The 15,123-nt window shown below is 31.2% G+C and overlaps 1 protein-coding gene across 1 annotated transcript; it reads left to right on the forward strand.

The window, feature by feature from the left end:
* The first annotated feature begins 4,340 nt into the window (after positions 1 to 4,340).
* On the forward strand, positions 4,341 to 5,209 carry LOC131641809 (uncharacterized). The gene has a single exon (XM_058912115.1). The coding sequence runs from the start codon at positions 4,517 to 4,519 to the stop codon at positions 5,066 to 5,068; it is 552 nt and encodes a 183-aa protein (XP_058768098.1). The 5' UTR covers positions 4,341 to 4,516; the 3' UTR covers positions 5,069 to 5,209.
* The last annotated feature ends 9,914 nt before the right edge of the window (positions 5,210 to 15,123 follow it).

Here is a 15,123-nt window from a genome sequence, read left to right on the forward strand (position 1 = left end):
CTTTTCATTCATGGGGCCTTGGACCACGACATGTTTTCATTTATTAATGATCACCTGTAGCCTAATTAACGAGTTCCTTTTCCCCACTCAACAATATTTTGCAACCATCTATTTTGGTGGAGTGTGTGGACAATTACACATGTTTTAGCTTCTAACAATAGTTACATGATCAATCACCGGGGCGGAGCCTGAAATTTTAGATAGTAAGTAAAAATAATTAATTGGACTGGACCATTGGTTATTCATCTGTTTTAGTTTTTACATCTTGTTTATACAAATTTTGTTCCTGATTTTGTCTAAAATGAACTATTAAATTAGGAGGAATACAAAGAAAATAGGAGTTGAGTCCAAGCGCGTGTCCAAGCTAATTGGGCTATAGAACCGCCCCTGTAATCCATAATTGTCAAACCATTGACTCCTTTAAATATGTTGTTATAGTCTAATTGAAGGGTTAAAGACATATTTATATTATTATAAATTTTTTGTCCTCATTAATAGAGTTTTAAGAGAATACATATAAAAGTAAAGCATAGCGACAAATTGGACCCTTTAAGAGAATACACAAAAGAAAAACATGTTAACAAATTGGACCACTATTTTATTTTTTTTAAATCAATTCTCTTAAAAATTACGTTTGTAGTTTTAGGAGATATAATATTGCTTTGCATGAGTTTTGAATTCTATGTAAAAGATAAATTGTCTCAAGTGCTAGGAAGTAAAAAATGTCAAATGTACAAGGTATAAAAATATGTTGACTGTCTAAATACGTTCTCTCACGTTTGATCATTTTACTTGAAGTGACTTTAAGGGTTGCATGTCATGCCCTAAAACTTAGGGGTAGCAAACAGACATACTCACCTCGTTTAGGCCCATCCCGCAAAAGTCCAAAAAAAAAAAAACAGAGAAGTCATAATTGAGGGTGTTAGTACAACCCACACAAAAATGTTGGGTTTGGGCTCCCTTCTTATGTGGAGAAAGATCCAAATATGTAGAAGATCTACAGGTATATGGTTTTATTCGGCCAGATGAAGAATGAGAGTTTGAAGATCTACACGTATGTGGTTTTATTCAGAAATATGTAGAAGATAATGTTTGTAAACTTGTTGCTAATGAGACACATGTAAAAAATTTGTGGGAGAAGATATAGTCCTTGTATGCCTCTAAATTAGGGAATAATAAATTGTTCTTGTTGAGTAGCTTCATAAGTTTAAAGTATAAGGAGGAGACTTCTATTTCATATCACTTGAGTGAATTTCAAGGGATCCTTGATCAAATAGTATTCTTATTGAGGAGATGAGAAGGAAGACACGTGGTTCTTCATCTCAATTCGAGGCATTTGTCAATGAAAATAGAGGAGAAGTCAGAAAAAAGGAACCAAAGGGTGGCAAAGAGAAAAGCAGAAGAAGATTCTAGCCGCGATACAAGAATTTGGAGTGTCATCATTACTATAAAATAGGACACTTGCAAAAGTATTGTTATTAGTGGAAAAGGGATAACAAAGGCAAGAAAGGTAAGTCTAAACAAAGAGATCATAAAGATCACAGTGATGATCGTGTTACTATTGCTACTAGTGATGATCTTGTTATTCCTGGTGATCATTAGTCTGTTAATCTCATATCAGACAAGATCAGGTGGATAGTTGACAGTGGTGATACATTGTAAGTTACACAAAGGAAGGAGTTATTCACATCTTATACTTCTAGTGACTTTGGAGTGTTCAAGATGGGTAATGATGGTGTATCTAAGGAGATTAGTGTTGGTGATGTTTTCTTGAAAACCAACACGGGAATTCAATTATTGCTTAGAGGTGTCAAACATGCTCCAGATGTTCGTTTTAATTTGATCTTTGTGCATATGCTAGATGGTTGTGGTTACGAAAATTACTTTTGTTTTGGAAAATGGAAACTTAACAAAGGTAAGTTGGTTTTTTCTATAGGGATTTAGGCATATAAGGGGAGTCAAACCTAAAAGATTAGGCCATTGGATGGAAGAACTTCTTGCTTAAGTATGACATTTGGTATCACTACAAGAAGTCTCCTCCCCAGCGACATATATTAGCGACGTGGAAACCACGTGGCTCCGAATTGCTTGTTGCGACGTGACATTAACTTCGCAAGGTGTATTTTAATATTAAATAACTTTATAGCTATAAAGTAATCAGAAGTCAGGCATGGGGTAATGTGAAAAAAGGTTGCGACGTGGGATACACGTCGCTACATTAAATCATTAAAAGCCATAACGTTCAAATGGGGGGAATATTCAAATTTTTGCAAAATTTGGGTGTGACGTTAGAAACACGTCACAACCTTTAGAAACCAAACACAACGTTCCACTGAAGTGACATAGTGGCAGCTTTGCAGGCAGAGGCATTAATGATTGTTACCGTTGCCATGTTGCGACGTGGTTCTCACGTGGCAAATAGCAATGTGGTTATCACGTCGCTACAATGTGTATTTATGTACCCAATTCACTTCCCTCCACCACCATACATGAACTCATTTTCGTTTTCTCTGTAAAACGAAACCCAGAAGCAACTCTCCCAAAATCCAACCCTCCTAAAATCCAACCCTTCTCTCCCAAGATCAATTCAATCCCAATTTTTTTTTATATCAAAGGTAATTAAGGTTACATTTGATATTTTGTTTATTTTCTTATAATTTCATTCTATATTTTGTTTTTAATTTTTGTTTTTTTTTTGTATAGATTTAGTAGATTGAAGAAGGTGGAGTAGATTGAAGAAGGAGGAGTAGATTGAAGAAGAGGTAAGTTATTTTTTTCTATTGTAGTATATTTTAAATAGATTTATTAGGTTATTTTTGTATAGATTTTAAAGAGATAAGTTTTTTATTAGATTTATTAGGTATATTTTATAAAATTTTATTATATAAATTTTATTATATAAATTATATTTTATAGATTTTATTATATAAATTTTATTTTATAGATTTTATTATATAAATTTTATTATATATAAATTTTATTATATAAATTAATTAATTAATTATATAAAACACAATTCATCCTGCGTGATTAAATTTAAAAAAAAAACATTTAATGTAGCGAAGTGAAAACCACGTCGCTACTTTGGTCAACATCACACTTTCCCACACCTGCCACACCTGCTCTGCGTGTAGGGAGTTGTTTCCCATGTATATTTATTGCGACGTTGGAATCACGTCGCTACTTTCTGACGTGGTCTCCACGTCGCTACATAGTTGCCACTCGTGCTCTTGCGACGTGTTTGCCCACGTCGCTAGTTTTTTGTTGTGACGTGATATTGCATGTTGCGACGTGGTATCCACGTCGCTGCAGAGCATCTTTTTTGTAGTGTATTTTATCTACCGATCAATGTGACCCCTAATATTATCTCATTTAGGGGTGGCAAAACGGGTCCGATCCACCGGATAATGCCCACATTTTTTCGTGGGACGGGCTAAGGTTATTTTGCGAAGTTTTTGGATGCGTACATTGATATAAAATTTTGTATTTTTAGACTTTAAAGGTGCAGTGTTCGTAGGTCTGTCTGTCCTTAGGGGTGGCAAAGCGGGTCCGGTCCGTTGGGCATGTCCACACTTCAGTGGGCGGTGGGCCTGGGAATTAGGCATGCATCCTATATTGTGTTTGCCCTACCCCGTCCCGTTTTTTTGCAGGCTTTTGCGAACACGAACATTAACATGAATCTTTGTATTTGTAGGCTTAAAAGGTGTAGTGTCCGCCTCACCCTCAATGTTAGTGCGGAGTGGACGAAAGTTTTAGGCTCGCACCCTTAAGTATGTCCGCCCCAAACTGTCCTATTTTTTCAGAATTTTGCATGGACGGACATGCCTGTTTGCCACTTCTACCTATCATGTCCTACTTTTTCACGGAGGAAACAATATTTTTGACATCCACCTTCAATTATATCCATTCCAATTTTTAAAATTTTTTGCAGGACGGGACAGGCATTTCCCGCATTTCCCTTTTGCTACCCTTAGTAACACCCTTTCACTTTATCCCACATTTAGGTAGCTCTTGGTTTGGTTCAATCCTTAATAAAAACACCAATTATTAGGGGCCATCCTTCAATCATACAATGGTTACCTATTATTAACCGTCATGATATGCTATATTTTACTGACTAATAAATGCTATATGCTCCACAACAAGTATATATGCACCAATCTCTTAATCAATGTCTTGTAACCTTCCAAAAATAATGGTGCAGCTACCCATTTGATTAAGTTGGAAAGGAGTAATTTCAGGCATTAAATTCCCTAACAATTAAATCGGTCCCATTCCAAAAAATATATATTTAACAAAGTCCCCACTTTCTTGATGTAAAACTATTCCAAAAAAATTACTCCATTCCCCTATTAACACTCCAATTCTATATTTACATTGAACAATGTGAAATTTCTATTTATATTGCCTAAGAGTCATAACCATAAAAACAAATTAATGCCTCTAGAGTCTACACATGTAGATGTTTTTTGACTCCAATCTTGAGGCACTTTTTTAGATCTAAGTTTCACTCAACATGGTTTTGAATGATTGTGTCAATCATCATCATCATCATCATTCATCTGAAATGTCCTTTAGAATAACACAAGATAGTAGATTCTTCTCTAGGCTAATGTCCAAGGAAACCTCAAATGCAAACTCATCTTCAAGGAGAGTGTTCTACTATGGTGAAACATCAGTTGCTGTTCCTTTCACTTGGGAGGCACAGCCTGGAACACCTAAACATCCTTTGTCAGAAACCTCTCTACCTCCTCTCACACCTCCACCTTCTTATTCCACTACCAATAAGTCCAATGCCAAGAGAAGAAACTCAAAGCTCAACATGTTTTTAGCCATTTTGCCTAGGCTTGTTGGTTCAAGGAAGTCTCATGTTTCGCCGTCTTCGTCGTCGTCTTCTTGGTCGTCGTCCTCGTCTTCGTCTTCGTCCTCGTTTTCGCTGAGAGACGGAAGGCTCTCGAGATCTCGTCGCGGATCAAGGTCTTTGAAAAACAAGATTTCTAGTGGGTTTAGAGGGTGCTATCCTTTTGGGAGCATGAAGAATGCAAGTGTAAGCCATGGTGCACTTTAGTTTAATTAATTCCTATGGTTGTTGTAGAAATCTTTGAAATTTTAGTTGTTTATTTGCTTAGAATGATGTTTGTGTTAAGTTTAATTTGTCAAACATGCATAATATTATTGATGTCATTTCTCATGATGAAAATTAATAATATGTTTATGGTATAAACTTATGATCATTAGATAGTAGATATATACACCTTTCATTGAATAATAATAACTTATATATAAGCACTTATGAGATAAGCACTTATAGTATAAAGTTAGATGGAATCCTATTAATTATTCTACCCAACGAGTTCATAAATATTGAATTCTTGTACAAAAAAGTATATTGAATGCTATACTCAATTAGCAATGACATTTGATTACCGTTTAGTGTTGGTTGAAACTATAAAAAAAATGTTGTAGTGTGAGATTAATATTAATACACATTGTTAAAGTAATCAATTAATAGAGGGAACTAATAATTGAGTATATAAACGTTATGAAGAAATTAATGTGATTTGATATTAGCAATCAGATCAGTTTTCTGTGGTTTTCATGTGATAAATAATACACCTTTTGGTTTCTGGCTGCATTTCTGTAGAGACAGGTACGCTGGCTGCTTATTTGTCGACATTTCTGTTTTCGTATTGATTTATAGTATGATAGATTCAGTTATTATTCTGATGGAGTGAATAATTCATTTTGAAGTGTCTATTATTCTAATGGAGTGAATGATTCATTTTGAGCTGTCTATGAATAAATATGATTTGAAAGGAAAATATACAAATAGAGGTGGATAAATTAGTTGGTCACAACACCTATCTTTAACTCAATGCATGTTTGATTTTCTTTTGGGAAATGTCAAAAGCAATTCTAGAGGTGTAGAATTGATTCAGAGTAATTTTAAGATTATGTTTGGTTTGTTAAAAGTAGAATTGATTTTGTCTCTAGAATTAATTATATTTGAAGTTAGAATATGTAGCTTCTTCTTCCAGAATTGATTCCGGATGATTTTTACACTATAATTTATTATTCAACTCACTTTTATATAAACGTATCCAAATATAAATTAATTCTGCTAAATTCAATTCTGATAAAATCAATTCTATCAAACTCAATTCTGCTATAATCAATTTTGTCCACCGTCAATCCAAACACACTGTGAAGTGTTTGGGTTAGGTTGTTACCTTTTTGGTTATTGTGTTTTATAGGTGGTCAAGCCTTATAATAGATAGGATTGTAGGTTTTGAAATTATAAGTTCTTGCAAAAACATCACATTTTATAATGTTTAACTACTTGGAGAGACGATGATGGTCTTGCCAAATTAATTTATAGTGTGTTGGGAAACTCTGGGCAAGATAATTTGGGTCATGGGAGAGTTGATATTAAGAAGGAAGATAAAAGATGAGTGTTAACATCAAGCAATTCCTTTGCAAGATTGCAGATGGCCATTTCATAGTAACTTTGAAAGTGTTAGGGTCATCCGAAGTGACTTCTTATAACGGAGATATAATGAAGGTTTTAGAGGCTAAACACACATACATGTCACCTCCCTTCATAAAAACCATATTGTTCTCTAAAGTTCCCCTAATGACCGAAATCGACACTATTCTTAGTTGCATTAAATTTTTTCCAAGGGACATCATATGGTAGAGATGACTAGCATGCCCAACACATATTAGACTCATACTAGACTTTATGTGTGGAGAAGGTTTTGTTGTGGCAAGAGATATCTTAAGTGTAATCGCTCTAGTTGTTAAATTATGGCTAAGAGAGATATGCACAATGAGTTTGTAGCTTTTGCACTCTTGATGTCATTATAAAAGTATGGTGTCAGGATACGACCAATTGATATAGTTTCTAGGTGTTTGGTATCCAATGTTTCTATGAAAAGAGTTAATAAAGATGTGACACAATATCTCAATGAGTTTCAATTTGGGGTCAGAGTATTGGGTGGTGCTGAGGTCATTTTGCATAGTGCTAACATGGTTTTTGGCAAACGACATGGAGATAGTTTTTTGGCTATGCTCTCGGTAGATTTCTCGAATACTTTCAACATGGAAGATAGATCGGCCCTATTGTGCGGGTTAAGGGTGAGATGTTCATCAATTTCTTTGTGGGTTGAGTTTCTTTATGGTTAAACAACAAGGTTGTACCTTGGGAATGTACATATTATGTTAGTTATTAGAGTGCAACAAGATGACTCGTTAGGGATGCTCCTTTTTGCTCTTCTGTTACACCTTATTCATAAGATCAAATATAATTGCAAAATTCTTTTCGCCCGATATCTTGATGATGGGACCATTACAAAGGATTTAGAGAAAAAGGCTAAACTAATTGACATTATTCGAGAGGGTGGGTCTAGGATTGGGCCTTAAACTGAATATATGTAAGAAGATCTTTTGGCCTCCATGTGATGGCATTAAACTTTGTTGGGGGTTGTTCTCTTTGGGAATCGGAAGACCGATGTTAGGGATGAATTGCTTTAAGGGGATGTTAGTACAGAGGAAGGTTTTATCAAGGGGTCGTCCATGAAGAAAGTTGTCAGGATTGCTGAGTTAATGCATCATATCTCATAGTTAAGGGATCCACATAGTCAGATTCTTCTACTTCAATCTTGCATGGGTATCACCAAATTTTTTTTCTTCGTAAGAGCGTGTTTGTCGATTTACATGGATGAAGCATCTATTTGGTTTGATAAAGAGTTATGAAGGGAGTTTGAAGACATCTTGGTTGGGGGAGGTCCTTTCTTTGGGCACCCTCAATGGAGGGTTGCTTCTTTACCTATTAGAGTTAAGGGATTGAGTTTGTACTCAGTAGTAGAGGTTGTCTCGTACACTTTTGTGGCTTCTAGGGTCCAATATTGGATGTTATGATATAGACTCTAATTTTTCCAGAGCTTTGATTCGTCTTAGTGGTATGATCCCATATTTTGACCTTAGCATTTTTACTAGAAATGACATCATTCCCCCTGAATCCCAACATGTTTTGGAGAATGACATTTTTACTAAAAGTGTTCAGAATATGGAAGTAAAGTTTGACATGACCATACGACAAAAGGCAAATTTTGGTTGTTTGCAAGCAGCGCATGCTTAGGAATTTCTCCTAGCTATTATTTTGTATGGTTTAGGTTAACATATGTCACTTGTGGAGTATTGTATCTTCCTTAAATATTTTCTTATGATTCCCTTATTTCTTATTGATGAGGTATGCTCTGTTTGTCGCAAGGCGAGCTTAAATACATTTGCGAAATGCAGTTCATCGTAGGGAGCTTCCAAGATTCAAATATTAGCATGTCTTTGTTAGGTATGTCATTTTTTATGTATTTCGGTGGGCGAGACTATCTGTGAATAAAAAGGCGCCTATGAATTTTTTGAGTGATCCACAAAATGGAAGATCGACACTTAGGCCAACAGATATTCTAGTATACAGGTGGATAGGGGGAAACATGCATGCATGGACTTGACCAGAGTTTCTCCACTTGTGGGACTGAGGACTAGAGGTTTTACTGTAACACAGACAATCTTCAAAGTCGCTTCAAATAAAATGGCAAAACATGAGAAAGTGTGTTTGAAAAATCAACAAGCTTTTATACCATTTGTATATGACACTTTTGGCTTCCTCGCACCAGAGACATTAAATATTGTACAGAGAGTCTGAAGGTCAATGCATAGTAACTTTGTGTTGGGATGAAATACTTTAATGACGAATAGTAATTTTCTAAAGAAATTTAAATTAATTTGACCAAATTGATTGTTTGGATTTTTTTTAAAAATGTTAAATTGATGAAAATTTATGAAATATTTTGTCCAAATTAAATTTAAGCAAATTCAAAAAACACCTAAAAATAAATAAAAAATAAAAATTCAACTACAATTTAATCCTTAACGATTTTCAAATTTTTATAAATAGATCTCTTTAAATTATCAAAATTTGCAAATTAGACCCTTATTTTTTTATATTTTAAATTTGACTTGCAATTTTTGAAATTGATAAAAATGAACCAAAAAGTTTAAATAAATAATTTTAATATTTGATCTACTAAACAAAAGAATTTAAAAATAACAGAATTTCAACTTAATGATTTGAAATTTTTAAAATTCAAAATTCCTTACAAATTTACAATTACATCATTTAAACACACCAAAAAGCTATGAACGTAGTTTTTAAGAGGATTAATTTTGTCATTCAAAAAATAATAGTGTTTTACTATCCAAAATATGTGTAATTATTTAAAATTAATTTTAAATATAAGGGATTTATATGGAAAAATGGATAAATTATTTAGTTAAAAAACATTTTGTTTTCTATATATGCATTAATCAAATAAAGTGTTAAGAGAATCAAATTAGGAAGCAGTTTTAAAGTTTGATTGTGAAGTTGGAAGCCATAACTTAAGGGAGATTGCTCTTCGTACCCTTAGTGATGCTCACTCACCACGGTGAAAAACCAATAATGCTACTAAAATCCGGAACTTAAACTTCAAACACACCCAAAATGCAACCAATTCTATATTTTTCTGATTTCGTCTAGTACAAAAGTTAACTTTTGTATTTTTTCTAATATGTATAATTCGTTTGATTTTTCTTGTTTTGTTCCTTAAGTTTGACTTCTTTGATTATAATATGATTTATGTGGTTTAATTAAAGGTAAAATGTATGACAACCAAGAAAGCTTAAGACATGGTAGAGTGGCCACACATGCTTCCGTTTGGAGGGGAAAAGCTAGACCCTCGCGTCCAACTGTTGGTGCCACTTCATTTGAAGTAGAAGCATCGCCTTATAGAGTTCATGTGTCTCTGACTTTGTTTTTTTGGAGGCAAGTGTCCTCTGCTACTGTCCTAGAAGTCCAATCTGCCGAACCTGCCACTTTAGTTCCTGATATTTTTCCAAAAGGCCCTTAGACACCTTACTACTTTTACAATTACGTATATTTTGTATAAATGGCTTAAAATATAAGATTTATTAAAATATGTCAAATTTATAAGAAACTTACTGCCTATGAGAGAAACTTACCGTCTTAATGGTTAATCTGAAACTTAACATTCTGATTCTCTACTGAGTTGTGAAATAAACACATTACCATGAGTTTAAAATGTGTCTAGGGGTTAGTTCGGAAGTTGATTTCCGAACCACTCTTCCATCAATCATTTGCAAAAATGGGGGTTGCTCACTCACAAAGTGATTGAGTGTGTATTAATGGCGTCCGAAAGTTAATTTCTAGACTGCCACTACTACGAATGACATATTTTACCTCGGTTAGGAAACGTTTATTACCTCAGTTTTCTGGCGACGTAATAAAGGGTGTCAAGGAAAGTCGACTTTTTTCCCTTCAGCCTATTTGCAATTGAGGGAAAAGGTGGAACTGGTAGTGGGTTGGATTCCTAGCAACTGCATATTTGTAATTTTTTAAACACGCCACTTTTTCTCTTGGTATATGTATATATAGGTCAGGATCAAATGACATTCAAGTGTCAAACTTAATAACATGACACCTCCGATAACTCTTTACCGTATATCCGTATAACAAAATCCCCAGTTGGATTGAAAGATATTATCATATAGATCATGTCTTTTAAATTTAACATCAATCGAAAATCATTTTGATATGTCAACAAGATGCATAAAAACTAATGTATTACAAAATTTCAACAAAATCGTTAATTTTGATCCTTCTTTTTAACATATCAAATAATTTTTTATTTATGTTAAATTTTAATAAATATGATCTATATGATAATAGCTTTCAATCGAACGGTCAATTTTGTTATTCTGACATGCTTGTGTCATTTGAAACACAAAGTTTCTTGTTTTTCATTGTTTTCGTTTCAATCTATAAATACAAATTTATGATGAATTTTAAATTAGATTCATTGTCATCACTGTCAATTTTAAAGAAGAACAAATGATGGATTTTTGTTGCAAACACATTGTTTTTCAAGTTCAATGGTTTTTGCATGTAGTATATTCTTAATGGCTTTGAAATCTATTTGTTTCTGATATAAATAAAGTTAGATAAATAAAATAAAATTTCAATTTCAAGATAAAAGATTATGTAAGAACACCAATCTTGCACCAAATTTTTTCGGCTCTTACAATCTATCTCGATGAAAATAGCTTGATCTTGGACAAGCCAAGATTCATATTCATCAGAGATCGTACCTGTGAGACGATCTTGATCAGATTGGAATTTTCTAGGAATTTGTGGATTCACCACAATCTTGTGCATCTTTTGAGTAAGAATCACTCCTTCAACCTGTTGATTCCATAACAAATAGTTGTTTTCTTGAAGCTTAATTGAGAGTTTCAGACCGAAGGAGTTGTTGGATTTAGACGACGCAGTCTTTGTAGCGGTTTCTTGCGATTGCACTAGATCTTTGACCATGGATGCTTTATTTTCTATGAACTCCATTGATGAGCTTCGCGATCTCGAATTGCAGAAAGTTCAACCATGCATACAGAGATGAATAAGATGGAATCTAGATGCAAAGTTAGGGAACCGCAAAGGATCAGAAAGAGCGAATGCAACCAGGTTGAAAATGAATTTCACAAATCATCATCATCATCATCTGGTAGAGCAGTTAGCTGAGAAAGAGAGAAGCTCAAGAGTGAAAGGAAGAAAAAAGGTATATTAAGCTTGGCATGAATATACAACAGTGCAGGTTTTATACTACCTCGACACACACGAGTTAACCGATACAGTTTGATTTAACAGCTAACCACAATCTAACCGAACTATAACATAAAGTGTTAACTAACACAATTACAAAAGGAAAGCAAGTGTAAAAGAAAAATGCTTATTATTACTATATTTGTAACAAGTATGATTAAGAATAAATTTTTCAATGTTGTCAGTCGAGGAAAGCAATAAAACATTGCGAAGTTATTCCAAAATATAACAGTGGTCTTGCAAGAGGTGGAAACAACAACAACAACACCATTATGTGAGATAGATCGCAAGAATAAAAAATATTTTGTTCAAGGTTGATAAAATTAGTTTCTTTAATGCGTGTGTGGAAGAACAACAACACATAACCTTGAAAGATTTTTTAACTAATTAAGAAAACTTACAGATTTTTTAGTCTTCCAATCCTTCTCAAAGAATGATGTTTACGAGTTTGGAGCAGGTTTATATGAGTTAGGTTTAGGCCAAAACTTAATGAACGAATGCTTTTATAGCTAAATATGTGTATCAAACCCCTCGGTTAATAGTGTAACCAAAGGAATATATCATTTAATATTTAAATAAAAAATAAAATAAAGAGAAAAGTGTTACTTTAAAAAAATAAAAATATAAATTGCAGTTGCTGGGATCCAAAGCATGTTCTCTGAATTAGTTTTTTTTTCTCGGTCATCTATTCCAACCGAGAAAATATATGATATTTTTACAAAAAATAATTAAATTGTGGCGTGTCTAAAAATTATACATCGGTTATTTATTGTTTGAAGCGAAAGTTTTATTATAAAATATATTATTCATAGTGTGCGTCAATGATATTTTTGAATTTTATAGGGGTGGTTCTTCCCCAATAAGAATGCGAAGAGCCACCCCTAACTTAAATATCTAATATTCCAACTATGTTTCTTAAATGAGAATTTCTTTTGTGACCCCCCTATGGGGTGACCCTAGCGAAAACTCCTAAATACCCCTACTTCAGAAATGCATTTTCGAAGTAAATTTTTTTCTAGATTTTTCCAAATTTCGGAAGTACATCTCCGAAAAAAATTGGGATTTTGGTTATTTCGGAGATGCATCTCCAAAACACCAAAAAAATTGAGATTTTAATTAATTCGGATATGCATATCCGAAAATATCCCAAAAATTAAAATTTTCTGGGATATTAATTAATTCATATATTATTAAATTGATATAATGTATAAGTTATAAATAATAATAATGATAATTATCCGGTTGATATTTCTATTCTAATTTCAATTAAAATTAGTAAATAAATTTCATATTAATAATTATTAAAACTATAGCTAATACACAATAATTATGATTATATAAAAAATAAATACATTAATAATTATTCAGAAAAATTTTAAAATAAAAGAAGAATAGAATTATTTACTATTTTATTCATATTTTAATATAAATTTCAAATTACATAGTTTTTCAAAATAATAAATAAAAATCAAAAATATAAAAATTATTTTAATAAGTTAGAATGTTTTTATATAAGTTAGAATGTCTTTAATTTATATTTGTTTATATTATGATTTTTTATAACTATAAAATTGTTTTTGAAAATTAGTTTATAAAATAATTTCTTTTATGTCTCATAAAAAAATAGAAAATAAATATCTTTATTATTGTTATTATTAATTTTTTATATAAAAATAAATGTTAATTTATATATTTATTAGGTTAATATTATTATTATTATTATTATATCTTGATTATAATGATATATATTTAAAAATTTATTTTAATTAACACAATTAATTATACTATTAATTGTATTGATTCACCTTGATCTTAATTTTTTAATAATTATTGAATTTTTTCGGAAATGCATATCCTTCCAAGACCAAAAATTAGAATATTTCGGATATGCATCTCCGAAGGCACCCCCTCTCTCAAAAAAAAATTGGTTTCGGAAATGCATCTCCGAAAACACTTTTTTGGTATTTTTGGAAATACATCTCCAAAAACACCGTTTTTTGGTGTTTTCGGAAGTGCACTTCCGAAATTAATTTTTTTCAGAAAAAAAGTGATTTCGGAGATGCATTTCTAAAATATAGGAGCATTCTGAGAATTTCGTCGCGGGTAACCTAGAAGGTTAGGGGATCAATTAAGAAAGAAAATTTCTTTACCCACCTCCCTGTGGGGGTCACCCCCAGCGAAAACCCCACTTTACCCTGCTTCGGAAATGCATTTCCGAAATATTTTTTTTTCTAAATTTTTCCAGAGTTCGGAAGTGCATTTCTGAAAAAATCCTAAAAATTGGGATTGTGATTAATTCGGAGATGCATTTCCGAAAAAACAAAAAAAAAATCTAAAAATTCCAAAAATTAATTTTAGGATATTAATTAATTCATATATATATATATATATATATATATATATATATATATATATATATATATATATATATATATATATATATATATATATATAATTTATGAGTAATGAATAATAATAATTATATATTTTGATATAATTTATGATTTATGAATAATAATTATTATATATTTCTATTCTAATTCATATTTTAAAATTTAAAATAATTTTAATTAAAAAAATTAAAATAATTTCAATTACAAAATGAGTTATATATTTATATATTTATAATAATTATTATGTATTTACAAAAAAAATTTAAAAAATGAGTGTTTTAATTTATATATTTATATAATAATTATAATAATTATTATATATTTATAAAAATTATTATATATTTATATATTTATATAATTATTATTATTTATTAATTATAAATATATTTATATATTTATATAATAATTATAAAAATTAAAAAAATAGGTGTTTAATTTATAATAATTATTATATATTTATATGTTTATATAATAATTATTATATATTTATATATTATATATTTATATATTTATATATTTCACTTACAAAATTAATAATTATTATTATATATTTATATATTTCTATTCTGATTCATAATTAAAAATGAGTTATAATTTTTTATTTATTTTAAAAAATTAAAAAAAGATTTTGTCTTAATTTTATTTAATGAATAAATTTTATATTTAATTCTATATAATTAAAAATTTACTTATGAAATTAAAATGGTTTTGATTTATATAAGTTAGTAAAATAATTTTTAACTTTAAAATTGTTTAGGAAATTTTGATTCACCTTTGATTTTATTAATTCACCTTCATTTTATTGATTCACCTTGATTTTATACCTATTAATTATATTGATTCACCTTGATTTTAATTTTTTAATAATTATTGAATTCAAGTGTATATCCGAAACATTCCAAGACCAATTTGGTCTTGGAATATTTCGGATATGCATCTCCGAAGACACCCCTCTCCCAAAAAAAATATTCGGAGATGCATATCCGAAAACCCAAAAAAGGGGTGTTTTCGGAAATG

This window comes from Vicia villosa, unplaced genomic scaffold, assembly GCF_029867415.1.
Source record: "Vicia villosa cultivar HV-30 ecotype Madison, WI unplaced genomic scaffold, Vvil1.0 ctg.004122F_1_1, whole genome shotgun sequence".
Classification (NCBI taxonomy): domain Eukaryota; kingdom Viridiplantae; phylum Streptophyta; class Magnoliopsida; order Fabales; family Fabaceae; genus Vicia; species Vicia villosa.

Coding starts and splice junctions, on each gene's coding strand:
- LOC131641809 (XM_058912115.1), top strand. CDS start 4,517: ATGGTTTTGAATGATTGTGTCAATCATCATCATCATCATCATTCATCT.